This window comes from Poecilia reticulata, linkage group LG11 (genome assembly GCF_000633615.1).
Source record: "Poecilia reticulata strain Guanapo linkage group LG11, Guppy_female_1.0+MT, whole genome shotgun sequence".
NCBI classification, from domain to species: domain Eukaryota; kingdom Metazoa; phylum Chordata; class Actinopteri; order Cyprinodontiformes; family Poeciliidae; genus Poecilia; species Poecilia reticulata.
In genome coordinates, this window is record NC_024341.1 from 15,440,980 (window position 1) to 15,463,922 (window position 22,943).

The following is a 22,943-nucleotide window of genomic DNA, read 5'->3' on the forward strand; positions in this document are numbered from 1 at the left end:
TCTATCTATCTATCTATCTATCTATCTATCTATCTATCTATCTATCTATCTATCTATCTATCTATCTATCTATCTATCTATCTATCTATCTATCTTCCACGTGTATTCTCTTTCTTGTGGCTAAACACAAGTACTGAAAACAGTACTTCTTCTGTCTTTTTTCTTTTTTTTTTTTTGTAAATTTCTTTCTTCTCGTCACCTGAAATGGAAAAGCCCAAGATGGCTGAGACAGTTCTTCTGAGTCCTGAGCTTTATTATTGCATGCTGCGCCAAGGAGAGCAGTACATCAAATCCCTACACACTCTGAGCACTGCTCTGAACCATTCAAGCTTCAAACTGTCTTTTTTAGCACTTTTCTAAATGCAGCCACGAATGCCACAATTCCCAAAACACGTCAGCGTAGGACACTCTGCAAACACGCTGTGATTTAAAATCAATTCTGTCCGGTCTAACTCAAACTAAACAATTCCTTTAGCAGCTTCCTCTTTGCATGCTCTCAGCCTATATTATCCCCAGGTCAGCCATACTGAAACACACAACATTTCCACCACACCTGCAATCAGATGTTTTGGGGACATTTTGTACCCACTTTGTCCAACGATACCATAAGGTAATTTTCCACGCTCTACTCGGAGTGCACTGGGAGAAAATGTAGCTAAACCGACTCCAACAGCTAGGATTTACCAGATGTGTTTTGATTCAGCAATGGGTTATGAGGCATGAAGCCAACTAGAAGATGGATGGAATTGACTCTAGAAAAACAGAGACTCTAGAAAAACTATTCATACTTTAAAAGGAAGGATTTTTAGAGTTATTTATCTCAATAATAGTTTACCATCAAGAGAAATAAAGTGATTGTCAATAGGTTCATGACGAAGGAATGGATGGTTGAAGGGTATGAACTGCAAGCAGAAACAAACAACATTTGAGAACAAAACGGGGATACAAACTGAAGATTATGTATTCCTTGTGAGCCATATTAAGCAGTACAGAAATAATAAAAAAATAACACTGAAACCAAATCTCTACTTGCTGTTCTTGTTGATGTACAGGCTTTAGTATTAGCTACTATGCAAATAAGTAAAAGAGGATTATTATTTGACCCATTTGAAGTCACTTAAAGTGAGATGTTAAGTGCCATCGCTACACAAATCATGCGGAAGTTGAAATATATATAAAAATATCCAAATTCTTGTACCAGAAAGATGAATTTCTGCTTTAAGCATTCTCTCTCTCAAACTAAAATTAAACAATCTTAACCACATAAAATCATCTGCATGCTTAAAGGAAAGCAATATTGTTCAAGTAAGACACTTTTTGGGTGCGGGAGCTGGGTATAATGGCTGTGCGATTATTACGTCCATCTGGGGATATTATTAGATTTGAGTCCTACAGTTTAGCCTGGCTGACCAGGCCTGGTTGGGCTCCTTTGATCTGCTCTCTTCATGCTGACAGGGAAATCTGCTGCCTCATGACTGGAAATGCTGCCCAGGATGAAACATAAAATATAATTACGTCAACACACATGCAGAAACTCGCATAAAGGTAGAGCAGTGATTTATTTCACAGTAAAATTAGTTCTTGATACATCCTGGTTGGTATGACTTGTTAGAAACACGAGGAAAAAAATAAGGAATGAAGCACTCAACATCGATATGAATATCAAATTATTATTATTATTAGTTTTAAGGATTCGTTTTATGTTTTTTTTTCTAGGATAAAACCAAATCAAAACCATGTTCAAAATATTAAAACTGAGAATTTGGTTCACACATTTCAATTGATCAAAGATTTTCTTTAATACATGGGGGTTTAAAACATAGAAGATCAGTGTATCAGTGTACACTGATGTCTGGTTGCAGGTTTCACTTAGATCATACTTTTTTTTTTTGCAATTTAAAAACTTCTTACTTAATTCTGGTAAAAGGAAATGACGATGTTTTTTATTTTTAAAATTGGTTGGTTCCTTGGCTTAGATATGGCTTTTAACCATAGGTCATAAATCTTTAATGGAAATAAAATCAAGGTTTTATTGACCCCTTTCTAAAAGCTTAGTTCATCCTTTTCAAAACTAGTTTGCAATTCCTCCTGCAGCACTCAGTTGTGTCTATTTTCTTTTTTTTAATTGTCTAAAGCCAAGCTGTTAATATGAAAAAAAGCAAGAATTTTGAGACATTTTCCAGTTTTCATTACTGAGGCATGATGTTTCCATCACCATGTTTCAACGTTCTTAGCTTTTGAAGAGTCTAACTTTCCAAAACAAACTATCAGCCTTTGATGAAAGGATATTGATCAGGATTTTGTGACTGAGATTGAAATGTTACTTTTGAAGTGTGAGGCATTTTGGATTGACATGCCAAGAATCCTTCTCACCCAAAGGCCTGAAGGAAGATTTACTCTAACCTTTGACACTTTTTGCTTTTAGTAAATGTTGTATGAAATGTAACTGGAAGTTTTTATCATCAGTCAGCAGTATTACTACGCTAATTCCAACAAAGTCACATTGAAGTCTTCTAAAATACATATTTTCAGTAACAACAACCATGCTTTATGATGAGGCTTTCAAACGCCTCAACTTAAAAAGAACGGTGGTGGCAGCAATATGCTGATTGGTTGAATAATGAAGAAGGAGGCCTACATTCAAATTTCTTTTAACTTAACCTCACATCACCTCATAGAAACCATGACATTTTCCAACAGGTGTATGAGACTTGACCTGATTTTGATGCTCTTGCTCATCTACGGATTTTGCTCCGAAGTGGGATCTGAGCCAAGAAGCCGACCGATTAGAATCAACTAGAAACTAGATTAGAATCCAGCAACTTAAATCAACTGAAGAAATGACATAGATTAGAGGAGGCCAGCAGGTGTTTTTATGGCAAGTCGGCGGAGCCGTCCCACATCGTCAGTATTTTAAAGCGTGCTCTGGCTCATTGTGTTTTGTATACCTGCTTACTGTTGAGAAGCACTGTCAGGACTGTTATTACCTGTCAGGGTTTGTTTCTGAAGCACCGGTGAAAGCGCAGCGACATCTCATCATCGTCTGTCTGCTTCTTCACTGCAGCACAAATTCAAAGTGACATCGCGTCTCATTTGCACCGTCACCCGAGGCTTGGTGTGCTAGTACATAAACATATTGATGTGGGGGCTCATCGAGCAAATGCACGAACAAGTTGGTGCCCTAAAAAAAACCAAAAAAAAAAACGGTCTTTGCGCTGCAAAATTTATTGGAGACGTGATCCCACAGCAGATGGGGGAATCAGGAGTCTGACTGCCAGCTTCTTCTTAATTTCAGGGCTCATTTGCTGTTGCACACGGCTTTGGCACATTTATCACTTTGCGTTTGTGCTGCTAATTAAATATTGTCAAACATGATATTTAACCGATGAAACAATGCCAAGCCACTGGCTCATTCTGGCTCACTTACTAAGGTTTCCTTCCTTAACTGTGTGGAAAATTGTCTTTTAGTGCTAGATTTGGAGATTTTATGGGTCAGGACCGCAATGTAGTCTGCTTCGTTTGAATTACTCAAATTGTTGAGTAATGCGCAACATTTCCATCAGAAACCATGTACTGCTTGAGGCCGGATGCTTTGGCTTACAATTATAGCTAAGACCTTTCAGTGACTTGGCAGAGGGCACACTGTGTGGATGGGAGAAAGCAACAGGTTTAATCTAAGATAGGGCAGACGATGTAGCTTTGCTTGGGGATGAACAAAGGTAAGTCAGCATGCAAACATTCACCTCATCTTTGAACATCTCTTTATATGGTTTGGCTTAGCATGTAGAAGCAAAACCTACACTTGAATTTGTAACAATAGAGCATAAGTTTTGCACCTTTTGTTTTGTGCAGATAACCCGTTAGAAATTGTTTGTATTCAGTAAGCAAGATTATGTCATTTTGTACACCCTAATGTACAAACACTACTAAATAATGCAACTACAGAACTCAACGCAGCCTTTTTTCCCATTTGTATGGTGCGGCAGGCTCACACTGTACAGATACATTCATCACACTGCTGCACCATGCACAACTCAACAGTCTTAGGCTTACAGATAACACACAAACGCAAGTAATCTTCTATAAAGCTTTGAAAAGAAGAAGTTTTTGTATTTTTTTCTTTTGTGAATGTTTCAGCCAACCTACCATTTAAAGATTTTTATGATGACAGAATAGGCAACTGTATGAAAAGATTATCGATGTCTCCGACTCCCTTCACTGAGAGGCCACCACTTTTCCTCTCTTTTGTGTTAAGCCACCCCCAACTCACTTCCTTCTTTCACAGGTTAACACCTGACCAGCTATTTACCTCTTCGGTGCTCCGATACCAAACTCTGCAGGATATAACAGAATTAGCTGGGTCCTGGGGAAACTCGGCCAGATTCTCACAGCCTTACTGAATGTCCCATGTTTTTCCCCGGCTAACCTGAGTAGCCTTGGCAATCAACCGAGCCACACAGATCACGCTTATTAAAGCGGCTGGTTTCCCCTTTATTACAAACGGCTCATGGAACTGATCCAGATACGATGTGGTGACTTGTAGGGATGTTGTTTTAATAATCTGGTGCCATCTGAAGAACTTCTCAGTCACGCAGAGGTCCAATTGTTCTACGGTTTAATTATGTGATTTGTAATAAAAAAATTTGTAGGAGGTAAAGATTGATCTCACTTTATGTTAAGTTATTGCCTTTAAGCTGGTTGACTTCAGTCTAAGACTTTTGCGTTTCCTTCCAAAAGCTTCTCACAATAGTTTACTGGAATTTCGGCCCATTCCTCCTGACAGAACTGGTGTAAAACCTTTCTTCCCTTTATATCTGTTGTCTCCTCAGGAGTATATCAAGTGAGCTGGGAGTCGGCTGGTTTGTCCTGAACACAGGAAACCCCCCCCCATCACTTTCAGAGGCCTCTCAGCAAGACCTTTCTCCTCTATCGCTTCTTCTAAATTGTCTTTAAAATGGAGGACGGCTATCAAAACCGGACTGCTTTCATAAAAGGTGCCAAAGACATTGCGAAAGAAGTCAAGCGGCAAGCCTCAAAGAAAGTTGGCCGCTCGGTGGATCGGATGAGCGACGAGTACAGCAAGAAGTCCTACAGCCGCTTTGAAGAGGACGACGACGATGACTACCCTATGCAGGGGAGCCAAGATGGAGGCTACTACCGCAGCGACAGCCAGGCCGCCAACGACGACGAGGGTGGCCACAGTGACTCCACCGAGGGCCACGACGAGGACGACGAGATCTACGAGGGGGAGTACCAAGGAATCCCCAGGGCCGATTCTGGGAAAGGCGACCTGGCCGGAGGTCCTGGGTCAATAACAGCCGGGGCTCAGCAGTTCAAAGATGTTGGGGCGTCCGAGGCGGCGAGGCGGAAGGACCAGGAGGAGCTGGCTCAGCAGTACGAGACCATTTTACAGGAATGCGGCCACGGGAGGTTCCAGTGGACCCTGTACTTCGTGCTGGGGCTGGCACTGATGGCCGATGGCGTGGAAATCTTCGTGGTGGGGTTTGTCCTCCCCAGTGCAGAGAAGGACATGTGTCTGTCTGAACCCAGCAAAAGCATGCTCGGTAAGACTCTAATGGTGCTCATTTCTGAGGGAACATACTCCTGTGTGTCAGAGATTAAGGTACTTGTTCAAGTCCTATTTAAAACACTTCAATGACTCACTGTTGCTCTTGGCGACATGTTCCTTCATCACGCTGTTCACACATGTAGTCAGTTCCACATACGTCAGGAGAGTCTTTGGGGGAATTTTCAACTCTAGCTGCAGTCTTAGTTTTATTTATTATTAATGGTTTAGAGTCTTGTGTTCTCAGGAATGATGCCGCACACTTTCCTGCTAATGGATTCCCGGAAATCCATCTGTGTTTATGCTCCGTGAAAATTTTGGGAGATAATCTAGAGCAGAAACAAGAGCAAGATAAAAAAATTTAATTCTGACAAAGAAAGAGCTGTTCTGTTTAATTTTCCAGTGACTGTTAGGGAAAAGGTTATACAGGCAGGCAGGAAATGTTAATGGCTTAACAGAATAAAGTCTGCAATTTTTCATAACTTACAGGTTGGTTTAAAAACGTTCAGTGAACTTACCAGTTACCTTACTGGTTACTTTCAGGAACTTACAGGTTCCCAGAAATTGTCTGAAACATTTGTGTATTTCTCTGATTTTAAAGTACTTTCTAAAAACCTTTACCAGCTGATCAGAAAGAAGGATCATGGACATCTAATGCTGACATGATTTACGAGTTATAATCCTGAATGCACAGTATACTTTCCAAAAATCTGGAGGTTATTTTGTGGAACCTACTGCTTCATAATTCAGTTTACATAAAATACAAAAACTTAGTAGAAACTTGTAGGATTTTACTGGCTACTTTCTGAACTTACAGGACAATTGACTTGGAAATTGTCATTCTAGAAACTAAATGAGTACTTTCTACAACTTTATTGGGACTTACTTTCCTGAAGTTAAAGACTTTCTATGTGGAACTTAAAGGATATTTTTCAGGACTTTCCCAAATGTTACTGATTGTTTTCCTACCAAGCCAGCTCTGGCAATTTAATTGATACAGAACAACAACCTGGTAAGCCAGCAAATATTTCAATTGTTAAATTCAATATGGTGTATCCCTTCAAACTGCTGGCGTAAGATGCTTGAGGAAAGAGGTTCAGATAGCTTCTCAGCAAAGGATTTTATTTGAAACTGCATGCCGTACTAGGAAACCCGAATCAAGAGGATATCTTGGCCCATTTGTTGAAATCCCTATTGATCTTTAAACACAGGTTTGTTTTTGTTTTTTACAGCACATATATACAGAACCATATTAGCATTACTCAATGTATAGATCTTACTTTCAAATAAGTTTTGTCCTCATTCACACTTTCCATATCTGACCTTCTTTAGCTCATGCCTCCACACTGCTAGAATCCAGACCTTTCCTTATTTAATCAGCCCCAGCACACTCGGTAGTAATCAAACACCACACAGGTAAAGGACATAATATCAAAGATTAATAAGATAGTGAATTAGTATTTTTGCTCAGAACTGGCTGATAGAAAAAAAAAACATCTGTAAACATCAAATGTTGAAAGCTAAAACGTTTTGTTTGCTCTCCTGACAGGCCTCATCGTGTACTTTGGGATGATGGTTGGGGCTTTCCTCTGGGGGGCCATGGCAGACCGGATAGGCCGTCGGCAGTCTCTCATCATCTCTCTGTCCATCAACAGTATCTTCTCCTTCTTCTCGTCCTTCGTTCAGGGTTACAGCACTTTTCTGTTTTGCCGCCTCCTCTCGGGTGTTGGGTAATTGCACCTTTAACTCTTTTTGTGAATTCCTCTATCCAGCACGTTAATGTACTATCTGAACATCACACTGTAATGGGATTAGTAATGTTTTCCACCCCCAATTGATAGTATTTTTGATGTTTGGGTGACCAGTTTATAACACAAAATCAATGTAAAACTCTCTTACAACATTTCCTAAGAGAACAATTATTGTCCTGTAGAGTTTTATTGTTGTTCCAGTATTTTCCACTTCATTTGAAATGATGAATTGAAAGGTCAACATCATTCCCAGTGAGTTACAACCAATAACCTACTCAGTGATCACACAGGGCAGAATGAAAAGCTTGAGTCATCCCTTATGTCTTTCAGCTTCCAAGCAGCCAAACTTCATAATCCCTTAAAGTCATCTTCATCATTCATTTTTAAAGCTGCTTAGAAGAATATTTTCTTCCATAAATCAAACATAACTATGGTCTTAAACTCAGAGTACCACTGTTGTGTCTATACATGACAGGCAGCTAAGAGAAGAATTGATTTTAAATCTCTAGGCACTTTATTACTGGCAGCCAGTCACAAACACACAATTTATTTCTAGTGCTTTGAGTTTTTAAATGAAAAATGCCAACAGTGACACATTCTGGTAGGTACTGAGTAAGAACTGTATTTTTGTATTGATTCCTCGAGGCTCAAGGCAGATCAATCATCTTAAGGTCAAGCAGTTCCTTGGTTTCAGGTTTTTGCTTGTCTCTTTTCATTTATTAGAGCAAAGAACCAAATAAACTCTCACTGGGAATAACGTATCTGTACAAGACGTTTCTAGTAACAAAGTTCCTAATGACAAATTAGGCTGTATATGATGTTGTTTATTATGAGCAGGCGACAGTTAAACATTGGATGATGTACAGCTCAGTTGAAAATACATTGAACCTTTTAAAGACATGGTAACTTTTACTCTTTAAAACGAAATCAGAAAAGTCTGTGTCCTGTGCAGCGGAATAAATAGCAACTGTGGATGATTTAAAGCAATGGTCCCCAACCTTTTTATCGCGGACCGGTCAAGACTTCGACATTTTGCTGCGGCCCGGCAGGGTGGTATGTTGGTGTTCTCGCTAAAGCCTGAATATGCCCGATTTGGGTTGTCTTGGCCCTTTTCTCGCAGCCTGTGGGGTTTTCCCTGACTGGGAACTGCAATACAACTTGTTGAATGTGACAGGTAGCCAATCAGAAAGCACGGTGACGTAAGAAGAGAGGGGAATCCCAAACAGCTGACACAGCGCAACTGTAAGTCCGATGGATATCGGAGATGATATGTGGGAATGTTTATTATTATATGTAAAGGTCATTATTATATATTATGTTTATTCAGTTAAAAATGTTAACTACGAAAAAACATATTCACCTCCAAATCATAGTGCAGCAAATAGAGCGGCTGCTCCCGCCGTCTTTCATCCACCGCCTTTTCTTTTGTTACGTCTTTTATCTCTTAAAATGAGTCCACAAATAATCACTATTGCTTCTACATCGTCATCCGTGTTTGGTTATTCTAAATTCCCGCTATGTTGGGGGTTTTACTGGATTATTCTCTGGAATCGGGATGTTCGTGACTGGAATCGGTTTGTGTTGCTCCTGCCGTGTGGCTGGAGACACGAACCGATTGAACCTGTTGTTCTTTTATCAGCTCTGTGGTCACAGAGGTTTGGAGAATCGGCCGACATAATTAAATCTTGCCATCTAAATCAGACTTAAGACTCACAAGCTCTACTCATCTCCTCTCGGCCACTACCCAAACGCTCGCTGACTCTGGTCGCTATGGTAACGTTTACATACCCCTTCAAAATAAGATACAGATGCGCCACAAAAACGAACATTTTACTTTCTGAAAATTTTAACTCACAATAATGACTAACGGGAGCCCTGAGCTTGTTTCTCTGCAACGAGACGGTCCGATCTGGGAGTGATGAGAGACAATAACACCCGAAGTGTTGACTGAGCACAGCCTGCTTGGTCTCTTTGTGGCGAAGCAGTTTGAAGCTTCATTGCCTCATTAGCAGCCGGTCGCCGCATGTTACGCAGAGCGGGTTTGGTGTGGAACTCACCTGTCCAGGATAAATCCATTCTCCTGTCTCTTCTTTGGGCCTTTTCCCCTTTGCAAAGAAACTTTCCAAAGACATCTGATCTGTTTCTTACTCATTTTGCTACTTGTGGGCTCAATGTTGACGCGCAAGTAACCAAAAGAATCCGGTTAAAGGGTTTTCAAAATAAAAGATCCTCCAGACTCAAATAATACATAAAACGCAAATATTTAATTATTTCTTGCGTGACCCGGTGCCAATTGGTTCACGGACCGTTACTGGTCCACAGACCGGGGGTGTGGGACCACTGATTTAAAGCAGCAATAGCAAGATTTTTTGGTACCAAACGAGACAGCAAAACAAGCACAATAAAAGTCAACAAGTCAAACTGTCTCTGCCCAACAGTCTCTGTCGTCTTGTGTCACTGGTCCAGATAATATCAGTGGTTTTAAATAACTTCCTGCTGCAACATTTTTGATTAAAATGGCTGAATTATCTCCTCAATCTGTCAGCAAGTTATACAGAAATAGATTAATGATCCACGCATCACAAGCACATAAGATGAAGCAGGGGAATTTCTGAAAACACGCAGGTCAGTAGCAGGGCTAAGGACCACTACCCAAATGCTTTCTGGCATTTTGGGCTATAAAGTGAACAAATTAAAATAAAGTTATACTTTCTTTTACAATGACATAAAGCACCTCTCCTAACCTTTGGACTCTGACTTTTACAGAATTGGTGGCTCCATTCCCATCGTGTTCTCCTACTACTCTGAATTTCTGTCCCAAGAGAAGCGCGGCGAGCACCTCAGCTGGCTCTGCATGTTCTGGATGATTGGAGGAATTTATGCGTCCGCCATGGCCTGGGCCATCATCCCACACTATGGTGAGCATGGAAATACAAATGATCAAGGAGCGTTAGGGCCAACATGTTGGGCTCTACAGTCTTTTCAGATTTACTTCCAAATTCATTGTGTGCTGCTTGTTGATTTGATTCAGTTCTAGTCTTCCTTTCCAGCCCCCTGGTCTCAGGCTTTTACTGTCTAATCTGTGTAAACGACGTACATATATATAAAGTTGGCCTCCATTCTGCTGTCCTGCTCTGCCAACATTTGTTATTTGTCATTTTTTAAAAATTGTTTTGAACTTGCACTACGGCTTGCAAACTAGTATAATTTTTATGTAATCTTGCAAATTTCCTGTTAATTCAAATTCAAATAATATTTGAATCTTTGTAGCCCTTTGTGATTTTAAGACAAATTTAATTGGCCTACTCTATAACCGCTCATTTTCACTAAAAACTAAAAACAAACAAACCCCCCCCCCATATTTGGCTCATTGCTGTTTCAGCAATTGTAACAATGGAGGTACTTATAATACCCACTTCACAAGTGACTCAGTAACGTGAACATGTACCATGAGCAAATATGTGGAGCTGCTATATCTCGTTTACTTTCATCAAATGATCCAAAACATGTAGGCGGTATTTTGCAGAGATCCATTTTCGGCCAAACACCATCTGGTTAATTATTGCATGTTACACACAGTCACTGAAAAAAACAGTTTGTGAGCTGAAACTCACCCCTCTGAGCAAACAATGACAAGATATTTAGTCCTTATATTGCGTTTCAGCAAGTTAAATCACCAGTATAAGTTTTGACTTTATACTGACGTATGGTTGTAACTAATTTCCCTGTTTCTGTTTGGTTAAATATCTTTTGTTGTTATTTGTCTTTACTTCCAAGGGTGGAGTTTCCAGATGGGCTCAGCGTATCAGTTCCACAGCTGGCGAGTGTTTGTGTTGGTCTGTGCGTTTCCTTCTGTTGCAGCCATCGCCGCACTCAACGCCATGCCTGAGAGCCCACGCTTCTACTTAGAGGTGTGCATAACCAGATGACAGTCTGTCTTTTTAGAGCTTTACACGTTGCTTGAGATTTTACCGATTAAAAACTTGGTGGAATATATATTTACTTTGAAAATTTATTTTCTTAGTCAGAAGTGACACGTCTTCATCTTCTTTTTCAAAACAGAATGGGAAGCATGATGAAGGCTGGATGATTCTGAAGCAAGTTCATGACACAAACATGAGAGCGAAAGGACACCCAGAGAAGGTGTTCACTGTGAGTATCCTCGAGAAATAGTTGCTGCAATCACTGAAACCAAAAGTTGAAAAAATATTCCAAGAGGCGACAGACAATAAACATCAATTCATAAATGCATAAATGGGAAAAATGTCTCGCTGTCTTACAGTTACCTGCATCATTACTGTGCAACATTCAGAATGTATTGTATAATTTATATATTGCTCATTTGTTTGATTGACTTCTAGACTCTGAAGGCTCAGAAAGTTGTGAGCTTAAATAATCTTGTTTAATCAGTCAAATCAAATCGGTTTTTATTTGTATAGTACCAAATTAAATCAACATAAAACGATGTTTAACATTTAATAAATCGTTTGAAAACTGCTTTTTGTATTTACTCTGGTTATCTTTGTCAATGAAGATCTGAAGTACGTAAGTTTGACAAGAACAACAAAAAACCCCACAGAGAACTGTAATGGGGCAAATATTTTCTCTCTACGTTGTTTTTATATGAGATAAGCTTGAGGTTTACAAGGTTTTCAAGGATTATTTTCAAACATATTTCCTGAATTGGCTTCTATGAAAGCCTCTGACTGTCTCGTGTCCGATTACTCCAAGGTCACCACAATAAAGACTGTGAAGCAGGTTGATGAGTTGGTGGACATTGGCACCGACACCCCCGTCTGGCAACGCTACAGGCTGAAGATTATGAGTCTCTCCCAACAGGTCGGTAAAACTGTCAGAGTTACAAATGTGCTTTTTTTTTTTTAAACCCAGATTTTTTTTTATGTTACAATCTGCAGCACAGCCACAGCACTGTGACACAGTTCTGTTAGATTTTGATGCATTCAGCCTACTTTCTGCTAAATGCAACGCCTACACCCTCCGTCCTGAATAAATAACACTTAACAACGAGGGTTGGAACTTGGTTTTGATTCTCAAATTTCGTTCAGATGCAAAGCTTAGAAATTAGCTTTGAAGAGTAATTAGATCAAACCCAGATAAGGATTTATGTCTTTTAAATGAATCTTGTTTTTTTCTCTCTTCACACGCTGCAGATACGGAACAACATTCTTGCCTGCTTTAGCCCCGAATACAAAAGGACCACCTTTATGCTCATGGCTGTTTGGTTCAGCATGTCTTTCAGGTGAACCGAAGAGCCCAGTCACTGTTCCTGTAGCATCTCACATATATATCCTGCTTAATTTTGGTGCTTCTTCCATCTGTCTTGTCTTCAAAAAACCTTGCAGCTACTACGGGCTGACGGTGTGGTTTCCTGACATGATCAAGTACATCCAGAAGCAGGAATATGAATCACGGACAAAGACCTTCACCAAGGAGCGAGTGGAGCACGTCACTTTTAACTTCACCCTGGAAAACCAAGTCCATCGCGATGGATACTATTTTAATGACAAGTAGGGCTTTCTTCTTATTCTGATGTGTAGCAAACGTGGGACATGACAACCTCTGTTAGTTAAAATGAGTTATATTTGCATATGATTGAAATGGTTCTTTTAAAAATCACAATGTTGACAGTTCAATTGAAACTCAAAGATCATACTGGAACTAGACTATAACAAAATCAAAAATCAACCAATTATTTACCACGCAAATGTGTTTGTTTCATTTCCAGAACATGAAAAACAAAAGTCTATTTGGATCTAAATCTTCAAAATACTAATTAAATGGAAAAAAATCAAAAGGCTATGAAGGTCTACTGTTCTCTGAAATTTAAACAAAAGTTTCACAGGTAATTTTGAGTTGCTTTTCAACTGAAAATTGATCAACTGGGGTCTGGAAATTTTCATCTGGCACATACATCAGGTGTTTAGTTAAATTCAAAAATACCTCAAATACTAAAGATACTGACTGGACAAGCCTGACCTCATGTAGCAGTCCGTTTTACTGCAAGTCTAAGGATTTGTGGTTGCAGTTGAAGCATTATTTCTGCTTTTGGGATGTTAATCAACTGCTTCCAGTTGTAAACCGCCTTATTTCTTTGATTATGCATCATAGCAAATGCCCATAAATAAAAGTGTATCAAGAAAAATCCTTCCAGCTGCAAATCATCAAAAAATCATAGAGAATATTTGGCCAATAAACGTCATGTTTTTGCCAGAAGCTGAGGAAGGAAAAGACAAGTGAGAATTTAAAGCTATTGGATCATTGTGTAAACTTTAGAACTGATCATAAATCCATTGTGAATCATTTCAAAAACTCTTAAAACTTTGCGAAAATCATCATTCCCTTTAAAGTGCGTGATTAAACATAATAAAACAGAAACAGGAACGGTGACACGCTGTCACAGTGAAGGCTTTTCCCAAAAGTTTTAGTCAGAGTAATGCAACGTACACATTTGTGTGAAAAGTCTGATTCATAAAGGTGGCGCCCGCAATATAAATGATTTATTCAAAAGTCTGTAGTGCAACTTTAGAGTTATCTAAAGCTTGTGTGTGCAGGTTCCTCAGCCTGAAGATGAAGTCCATGGTGTTTGAAGACTCAGTGTTTGAGGAGTGCTACTTTGAGGACGTCACCTCCACACACACATTCTTCAGGAACTGCACCTTCATCGCCAGCTTGTTCTACAACACAGGTAAATACTATTATAGCAAATATTAGTTAAATGTGATTTGGTGAGGAGTTTGGTTTTAATTTTAGAGCTGTTGCTCGGTCATGCTTCAGGATGGGTAATCATAATGACAGTGTGATATTTTGTCTCCATCCCTTGAATCTCCCCTGCATAACGAACAAACAAAAACGAAAAAACAAAACAAAACAACGGTTTGACAAGACAAGCGAAAGCAGAAACAAGACTGTGTTTGTCTTTTTTATATTCCTATAATTCATCGAGATGGAAATTAGAATAGAAAAGAAGATCCGAGAAAACATTTGGGAATGTCACTATTACATAATATAATAATGCACAAACAAGAAGGACTGCAGTAAGAATTGAGGAAGACTAATTTTACTCTTTCACTTTCTGTGAAATAAACATAAACACTTACATTTACAGTTTGCATTTATCCATGGAAATTAGTTTGTTTAAAATGAATACACATAAATGAATAATTCGATTTTACAGTGAAATACCCAGAAAAAGAAGAGCAGTGAGAAACAGCAGAAACCCTGTGATGCTTGTTACCCTGGGTTACTCTTTAGCTGCACCAATCGTAGCCACGGCAACACAAACAAATCCAGCACAGAAACGGGCTGACGGGATTGGATGAGAAGCGACTCTTTGAGATTTAGAGAGCATAAATCGAACAGGGAACATGAGACAAACTTATCCGTGTGGGTGGAGACAGACTCACTTAGAGGCTCCTGTGACCGTCCTCTGCTTGTGGCTTTGATTCCTGCCAAAGGTCTAAATCAACATGTCAGAGTCGAAGCTGGGAATCACATCTGAGAGCCTCTAACGCTTCTTTTTGCTGACATTTTGCAGCCCTTCATTCTTAGCTGTGACAGATTTATTCTCGCCTATTTTTCTCAGGGAAAGCACCGACCTCTTTCCTCTCACGCTTGAAGCCAACGACGTATTCTTTTATTTCCATCACTGCTCCATAAAACTTGTTTTTTTATTTTTTGAAAGCCTTGGATGACTGTAGTTTTAACACTGTCTTGGGGAATTCTAACTAATCATAAGCAGCTCCGACAGAAACATAGATAAACTGAAGCTATAGGAGTCATTTAATCTCATATTTTGATCGTTTTTTAAATTTCCAATGACATTCAGCATTTAAATGGTTCCTTATGACGACAAATATGTCTGCAACAGGAAAACATGGCTTGTGTAGTAGCAATAACAGCAACACAGGAACAGTTTGCAATGATGGCATGCAGAAGTTTACAAAATCCCTTGCCTGTTTTAAACCAACAGTGTGCACAAGTTTAAGTTTAAACAGTGGAAATATGGCAAGCCATTGTGTCATATTCTCTTTATTGGAGCAGGTCTGGGAGAATCAGAAGGCGGTGCTATTGTTTTATTTATTCTTTTCGTTACTCTGGAATTTTTGGTTGTTGCATAACCATGGCAACTTGTTGCTATGGTTACTCATGGAAATAACTTTCACAAAGGGAAAAAGTAAGAGCAAACATCCTTTCAGCTCTACAACATCTAAAATTAAAAAAATAAAAATAAATAAATAAAAACAATGCTTCCACCCCAAAAATTATGAGCATAAAGAACGAATCAGAAGTGAGCAGGATGGTTTTGGAGGGATGCAGGTTAGACTTGAAACTGGTTCACTTTGCAGTGGGATGACCACCATAAACATGCACAGACAACAGAATGGCTTAGATCAGCATTTTATGTGTTAGAATGGCCCAATTAAAGTCCAGACATAAATCCAGTTGGGAATGTGTGGCAAGGCTTGAAAATGGAGGTGGATTTCTGATTTTCATCCAATCAGTTGAGAGAGACGTCAGCGTCAGGTTAGATACTGACTTCACATAAAAGCACCCTGCATCTTGCAATATTTTTAGTTTGTTTTCACGTTTGATCTGAATCTCTTGAGGTTGCAGTCGTCAGTGGGAACAATTATACAACTTCTTTCCTTCCTCAGATTTGTTCAAGTACAGGTTCATCAACTGCAAGCTGATCAACAGCACGTTCCTCCACAACAAAGAGGGCTGCATGCTGGACTTCAGCGATGACTTCAACAACGCCTACATGATATACTTTGTCAACTTCCTCGGTACACTAGCTGTGCTCCCCGGGAACATTGTGTCTGCGCTTTTGATGGACAAAATCGGCCGTTTGAGGATGCTGGGTAGGCAAACGCAATCAAGTTTGAATATCTACATTTGGTATGACTGCAAAATTGATTTAAAAGTTATGTTTTTTTTTTTCTTCTTCCCCAGCGGGATCTAGCGTCATATCCTGTGTCAGCTGCTTCTTCTTGATGTTCGGAAACAGCGAGTCGGGGATGATCGCCCTCTTGTGTCTGTTTGGTGGCATCAGCATCGCCTCGTGGAACGCCCTGGATGTGATTACGGTGGAGCTGTACCCGTCAGATAAAAGGTAGCACAACAGCAGCACAGAACAGCTTCATAGTCAGTCGTTTCCGGATCGGTAACTACGGAAACCCCTCTGACTGAGGTGCCAGAAGTGAAAACTGTTTGTTTTAAATGATCACCTTTAAATTTTTTTTTTTTTGTTGGAATAAATCCTGCAGGGTTTTTTTTAGATTTAAAACGAGTAGTTTATGATTCTAAAACAATGTTTGATAAATGTTTTTACATCTAAAGGGTTTTGGCAGATTTTATGCTACAACATTATTACCAAACTCCTTTCTATTGGTGTTTTTATTGCTCGAAGTGGTTTTTATTAATAGTTACCCAGGTTTTTAGAGAATCAAATATCTTTCAAAATTTCTGTTTTTATTGTTTTCTTTGTTATCTTTGGTCTTTTTTAAATTGATTCATCTATACAAAATGGAACCAAATTGCATCTTTGTGACAGTAGTATTGAAAAGACGCAAAACACAAAAGCGCTCGTTTCCACTGCGATCGTCAATAAATATAAAACCCAATGAAACATAAAACAAGGGACATAATGGTTACAAAACAGTTTGAGAGAACAGAAAAAGAGTAATAGATTTTACAAAAACAATTAAATAAAAAATGGAGAATTAAAGAAACAAAATAATCTAGATTATTTACATCAAGTATTTAAAGATTACAAATGTTATCTAAAATTTAAAAGTCACCTTAGTAAATAGGCCTGAATCTAAATGTATGCCACACTTTTTAGATTTTTACTGTAAAAAATAATAATAATTTATCGATTTATAATTATGCAATACTTTGTGTTGCTCCGTACAGAAAGTTTCAGTAAAATGCATCAAAGTTTGTGGTTACAACATAAAAAAATCTGAACATTTCTGCCATGTGTACAAACATCACTGTTTAAGGATTTCAGTATACAGTTTTTTCCAGACTATAGAGCGCACCTCACTACAAGCCACACCCACATAGTAAAAAAAAAAAATAAAAAAAAAGAAAACTGGAAATATACATCTATAAGCCGCACTGCTCTCGGTTTTCCACAAGGAGGCAGCAGAAGGCTGCGTCCTAAATCTGCTGCTAGCATGTGCTTGTATGATGAAAATCAGCACTTTCTTCTTTGATTTTCAATTTTGACTTCCAATGATTCACTTCATGCTAAAGAGCCCCCTGGTGGTTGAAGAAAAATCCACAGAAAAGCCGTACCGGGCTGTAAGTCGCATGGTTCAAAGCTTAGGAAAAAAGTAGCGGCTTATAGTCCGAAAAATACAGTAGGAGCCTTTTTAATGCCTGAATGAGTCATAGGTCAGAAGTAAATGGATGTATAAAAGGAAAAAGATTAGAATCTGCCAATTTTCAGATTGGCAGATTCTGAAAAGATTCTGCCAATCTTTTCAGAATGGCGGATTCTGAGGGGAAAATGCCCCTCATTTTCCCCTCATTTTCAGGGGAAAAGCATTTTCAGGTGCTTTTCCCCTGAAAATGAGGGGAAAAGCACCAAGTCACCAGCAAAAAAAAAAAGAGAAAAACGTCAAATGACTTTCAGAAAGCTTTTTGAGGAGATGACAAGAAAGCATTCCTACTCGGATACAAAAGGAGGAATGATTTAGGACTTTTCCACAAAACTTTCTGTTAAAATATTCTACATTTCACAACTGATAGCTGCTCTCTGTTCTTGTCTTCAGGACCACAGCGTTCGGTTTCCTGAACGCCCTCTGCAAACTGGCAGCTGTTCTGGGCATCAGCATCTTCCAGTCGTTCGTGGGCATCACAAAGGCCGTACCCATCTTATTCGCCGGCGGAGCGCTCGCCGCCGGCAGTTTCCTCGCGACAAAGCTGCCTGAGACGAGAGGCCAGGTGTTGCAGTAAGGCAGACGACCAGCAGTAGGCAGCAGAGTTCAGCCGGAGGGAGAGTGTGATAGGCCTGAACATCCCAGAGAGCTTCAGCGCTGCCCGTTCGTTTCACAGCAACAGTAGAGACTGCCTGCCCCCCTATTGTAAGCCCAGAATCCTTTGAAATGTGGATTGCATCGTTCAATGTCAGGTATTAAAGAAGAGCAAACATTTTTTTTTTTTTTTTTAGAAAACCCGCACAAAATCTCAACACCTGTGGCTTATTTTCAGCTGCTCTGACATGTATTACAAAAGTCTAATCCTACAAAGGTGGTTAAATATGTATTTGTACTAAGACACAGTCACAGCGGAATGGCAGAAAATACTGAAAAGAAGAAGCATTTGTTGGGGGAAAGATTTAGCCCATGCGAGATGAAATCGCAGCGTTCTTCTTTACTCGTGTGTCTTAATCTCCATGACTGGTTTACAGAGCTGTTACTTATTATACTGTTTTCTAATAGTTCAGTTCATCACTGCCAGGCCCACTGAGAGCTGGTATTGCCTACCAAAACCCACTAAAACATTTCAGTAAAGCTGATTTCCTCAGACAAACAGACAGAGATGCATTTCACAGGATTCTTAGATCTAGTTCCTCTGTGTCAAGCCGGTGTTTACCCTCCCTGTTGTGTGACAGTCTGTGGGTGTTCATGGGTGAGAGGGATGGATTTTGGTCAAATATTTATGTGTGAGAGGAGACCATAGTGTGCTTTTTGTCTGCATTCGCTGTGTGTTTTAAGGGAGCCAGTTGTGTTTGAGCTTTTGTGGATGGAAAAACTGTGAGGTTGAAGTGTTTGTTTTTAGGTGAAAATCAGGTTTTGGAGTTAGCTTCACAAAAAGGTTAATGTACGTCGATCGAATTGACTGCTTGTTTTTGCGTCAGCAGAATGTTTTCATATTTTGATTTATTATGGTCATAAAGATTCAAAACAACTCTTAATGTCATCTTATGTCCTCAGACTCAGGAGGAAATCCCAGACCTTAAACAGGTTTAGGTAGTTTTATCCTGAAGTTGATTTGTTTCTTATTGTGTTCATAATTCCCCAATCTGATTTTTGTTTTTGTCCTGGAGGTCAGTGAGTGGTTTGCAGATACCAAGACTCACTGTGATATTAAATTAAATGTATTAAAATTAGTTCTAAGACTCTGTAAATGCAGCTTTAAATGTATTTCTTCGGGAATACACCCACAAACACACCAGTCCAGGATGTGCTGCTTCAAACATCGTACAATTTAACGATTAGCATTTCTGCTGTTTCATGCATAGCTCTTTCTTTGGCATTGATAGCTGTTTGGTAATGATTAAGCACATAGTGCAGAGCATGTCATGGCACAGACAGACAGAAAACTGCAGCAGTTTCTACTTGGGATCAGATCAAGTCCTTCCTTTATCACCTTGGTCATTAAACAAATGGGACCAAAACTAAAAAAACAGGCAGCAGAGCATGTAGGGAAGATGTGAGTTAATTTTAAGGGCTCCTGTTCAGTCATTCCTCACTGTATTAAGTTTTTACCGAAAAATTATCTGTCACTGCACCACTCTTCAACTAAAGCGTTCTGAATACAGAGTGGATCGTGCTTATTATTGATTCTTGGCATCATTCGTCTGAAGTTTACATCATCATGTGTGCTGACAATCAGTGAGTGTGAGATTTTGACCTTAACACATCCTCTAAATTGTGTACATGTGTTTACTAGTAGCGTACTGTTATTTTATAGTTGTGGGCGGCATAAAATTAAATCTGCAAAAGAACGAAGAGATGAATTTCTAAAGGAATATGTTGTTAACAAATAGGAGACGGTTCTTATTACGAATAAAAATTACTTTCACACAATTGTTTACTACTACACATATTTTTTAAAGTAAAGAGAAAAATGAAATTCATAAATTTGTTTTTAAATTCCTCTATTTTTTGTATTTATAGTTGTATTAATATATTATTGATATAAAAGTACTTAACAGTAGCTTACTTTTTTTTCCATTAGCGAAGTGGACTTGCCCAAAACCAAAACAATCTTTGAAACACAACATAAGAATACAATTTAAAACATTAGGGCTTAAAGTAAAGGAAATAATTGCACAATATAAACTTAAAAACACTGCAGACTTGTTATTTTTATGTCATTCCAAAAACATAAAGTCAGACCGCTATTGACTTCTGTTAGCATAGTTTAGCATAGCAAATGTGGTGCAAACATATTAACACTGGAAATGCAAGGCTGCCAGACATACAGTAACTTTATACAACGACATTTATTCTTTCACATATGAACAAAAACTGTTGCTAGCTCATGTGCAACTAGCATTAGCCATGTAGCATAGCTAGCTAATACAGCAAGTTGTGAAAGCAGCAGATAAAACTGACATGAGCTATTTCTTAAAAAGTCATTGAGTTTGTTCATGATTCATTTATAGATTTCTATTGATCTTTTATACCTCCCATAAAAACTGCTTTTTCTACATACCTCAGTTAAAACATTTTTGTTGCAATGCTAAGTGAAGCTAGCTGTCTATTGAATCAAACATCAGAGCTTATTTCAATAGAAACTGACTGAATGAAAAAATAAAAATCACTAAACATGATGGTTCACGTTTAGTTAATTTGATTTTTTTCATCAGTATAGATTTTAATTTTGAAAAGGCCTTAAATGAAGCCAAACATGACATGACTGATTAAACACAAGGCAAAAGCGTGACTAAAAATCCACAAAAATAACTTTTTTTTTACCCGTCAAATTTCTGTATCCAGCCTATCTTGACGCATGTTTGTATCGTATTGTCTAATCTCTTGGATGTCCTGTATGCCAGCTGTTTTTGTCTAAAGAGAAGCAGTGTTTTTCATTGTTGTATGATGACATAGATCTGCTTGCTTGCAATGATTGTTCTTTATCAAAGTGGGGTCAACGTTGGTCGAACTTGATTATGTGACATGACAGTTTGTCGACGGTAACTGTGCTCCTTGTACAGCTTGGACCCACACTCATACAGTTTATCAATAAATATCTGAGGATGATGCTGTTCGAAACACATCAATCTTGTCAGAGACACAAGATAGGGAAGGCCGGGAAGAGGCAATAGTAACGGGAGCCAAAAATGTGCATAAATTATGTACGAAAAGTTAGAAATCACATGAACCTACTTGTTTGAGTTTATGGAAGAAAAGAGGACAGGTAAGCAATAAGAAGGGCCACGACTTATTAAAAAAAGTTTCTTGTTAAAGTGTAAGCTCCTGTCCAAAATGTAACCAAGTGTTGCTATCTGTAAAATCTATACATGTACAAATGAAAATCTTATTTCTGGTTCGAGTTTCATGGCAGCATATAGACACCAGAATTACTTCCCTTGATTATGGTGGTCTGTTAAAGGTGTTTTCATGGCATGATATTTGTCTGATCAACTCCTACAAACATACAGATGGGTTCTGAATGACTTGTTTACCAAAAAAAAAAAAAAAAGGATCTACCCATCCCGGAAAAGCACTCATTTGCAGAGAACAGCGAGAATCCTTCATTTTATGTGGGATAAAAGGAGTTTACATTTGTGTTTTATTCAGTTTGACTCTGATCTGTTTATTAACTAATAAAGGTTCTTCTCTAAATGTAAGTTCACTTCAAAATTCAGTGTATTGTGTGTGGAAACTGTAAATGTTTCTATGTAAAAGTACGGACTTTGTGGGGAAAAAAAAGATCAAGAAAACAATTAGAAAAAGTTAAATATGAAAAAAAAGCTATTATGTGTTGTCTTTGTGTTTTGTAAATGAAGACTGAAAATCTTGGTAAATAGTATTTATTATCATGGATATTGAGATTATTTTGGTGATGCTGAAAAGGTGCTGTATGTATTTTCTGTGAGACTTGTTCTTTATGCTGGGTTTTGCACATTTGTGCCAGTTATCCAGTTCTATGAGGAAAATTATAATGAAAATAAAAATAATAAAAAAATAATGTCTTGCATTGCATTTAAAGGTAAGTTTGATACATTTGAGTCTAAATTCAGTTTGGAATTTCCTTTGAATTTAAAATATTTCCACAGGAATTGCATTAAATCACACTATTGGCCATCTGTTGCCTTGGGGAGAAGACATTCAAGCATCATCCATTCTTGTAACACTATTGCACATAAAAGTTGATCCTTTAAAAAAAAAATAAAAAAATAGAACCACATGAAGCCACGGCTTTCATTTGATCTGTGCATCAAATATCGCAATGAGCCCATATCACCTAAATACTAAAATGCTCTTCCTGATCGTTGCGTCACCTCAAGATTAACAGCATGAGTCATTTTATGACTCTTGTGTGAAATAAAAACACAGTAGAAAGTATTATACAAAACATTATTTTGAATCAAAATGACAGAAATAGCATAAAAACACATGGATTGTAACCCGGGCCAAAAAGGACCCACTGACGGAAGACTGTATAGTCAGTCACTCACGCATCAGAGGGTCACTGACTTGTGCAGCTCCCAAGGGGAGAAACCAGACTCTTTCTAGGCTTAATCAGCGAGTATTTATCTCCACGCTTATGGAGAGCCATTTCAGCCAAAATTAAATAAATAAATAAATGGGTGAAATAAATAAAAAATGAGTAAAATAAATCAAAAAATGAAGAAAATGAGT

At 38.5% G+C, this 22,943-nt stretch overlaps 1 protein-coding gene across 1 annotated transcript in view; it reads left to right on the plus strand.

Annotated features, from left to right (window-relative positions):
- Positions 1-21,933, plus strand: part of LOC103472453 (synaptic vesicle glycoprotein 2A-like) — a 23,165-nt gene extending 1,232 nt beyond the window's left edge. Inside the window, exons 2-13 of the mRNA XM_008422100.2 lie at positions 4,830-5,564; positions 7,116-7,296; positions 10,084-10,235; positions 11,095-11,228; positions 11,380-11,469; positions 12,049-12,156; positions 12,489-12,577; positions 12,681-12,845; positions 13,890-14,023; positions 15,993-16,199; positions 16,291-16,450; positions 18,120-21,933. Of these exons, the coding sequence (XP_008420322.1) occupies positions 4,955-5,564; positions 7,116-7,296; positions 10,084-10,235; positions 11,095-11,228; positions 11,380-11,469; positions 12,049-12,156; positions 12,489-12,577; positions 12,681-12,845; positions 13,890-14,023; positions 15,993-16,199; positions 16,291-16,450; positions 18,120-18,303 (2,214 nt within the window). The 5' untranslated portion in view covers positions 4,830-4,954 and the 3' untranslated portion in view covers positions 18,304-21,933. The remainder of the gene's footprint in view (positions 1-4,829; positions 5,565-7,115; positions 7,297-10,083; positions 10,236-11,094; positions 11,229-11,379; positions 11,470-12,048; positions 12,157-12,488; positions 12,578-12,680; positions 12,846-13,889; positions 14,024-15,992; positions 16,200-16,290; positions 16,451-18,119) is intronic.
- The last annotated feature ends 1,010 nt before the right edge of the window (positions 21,934-22,943 follow it).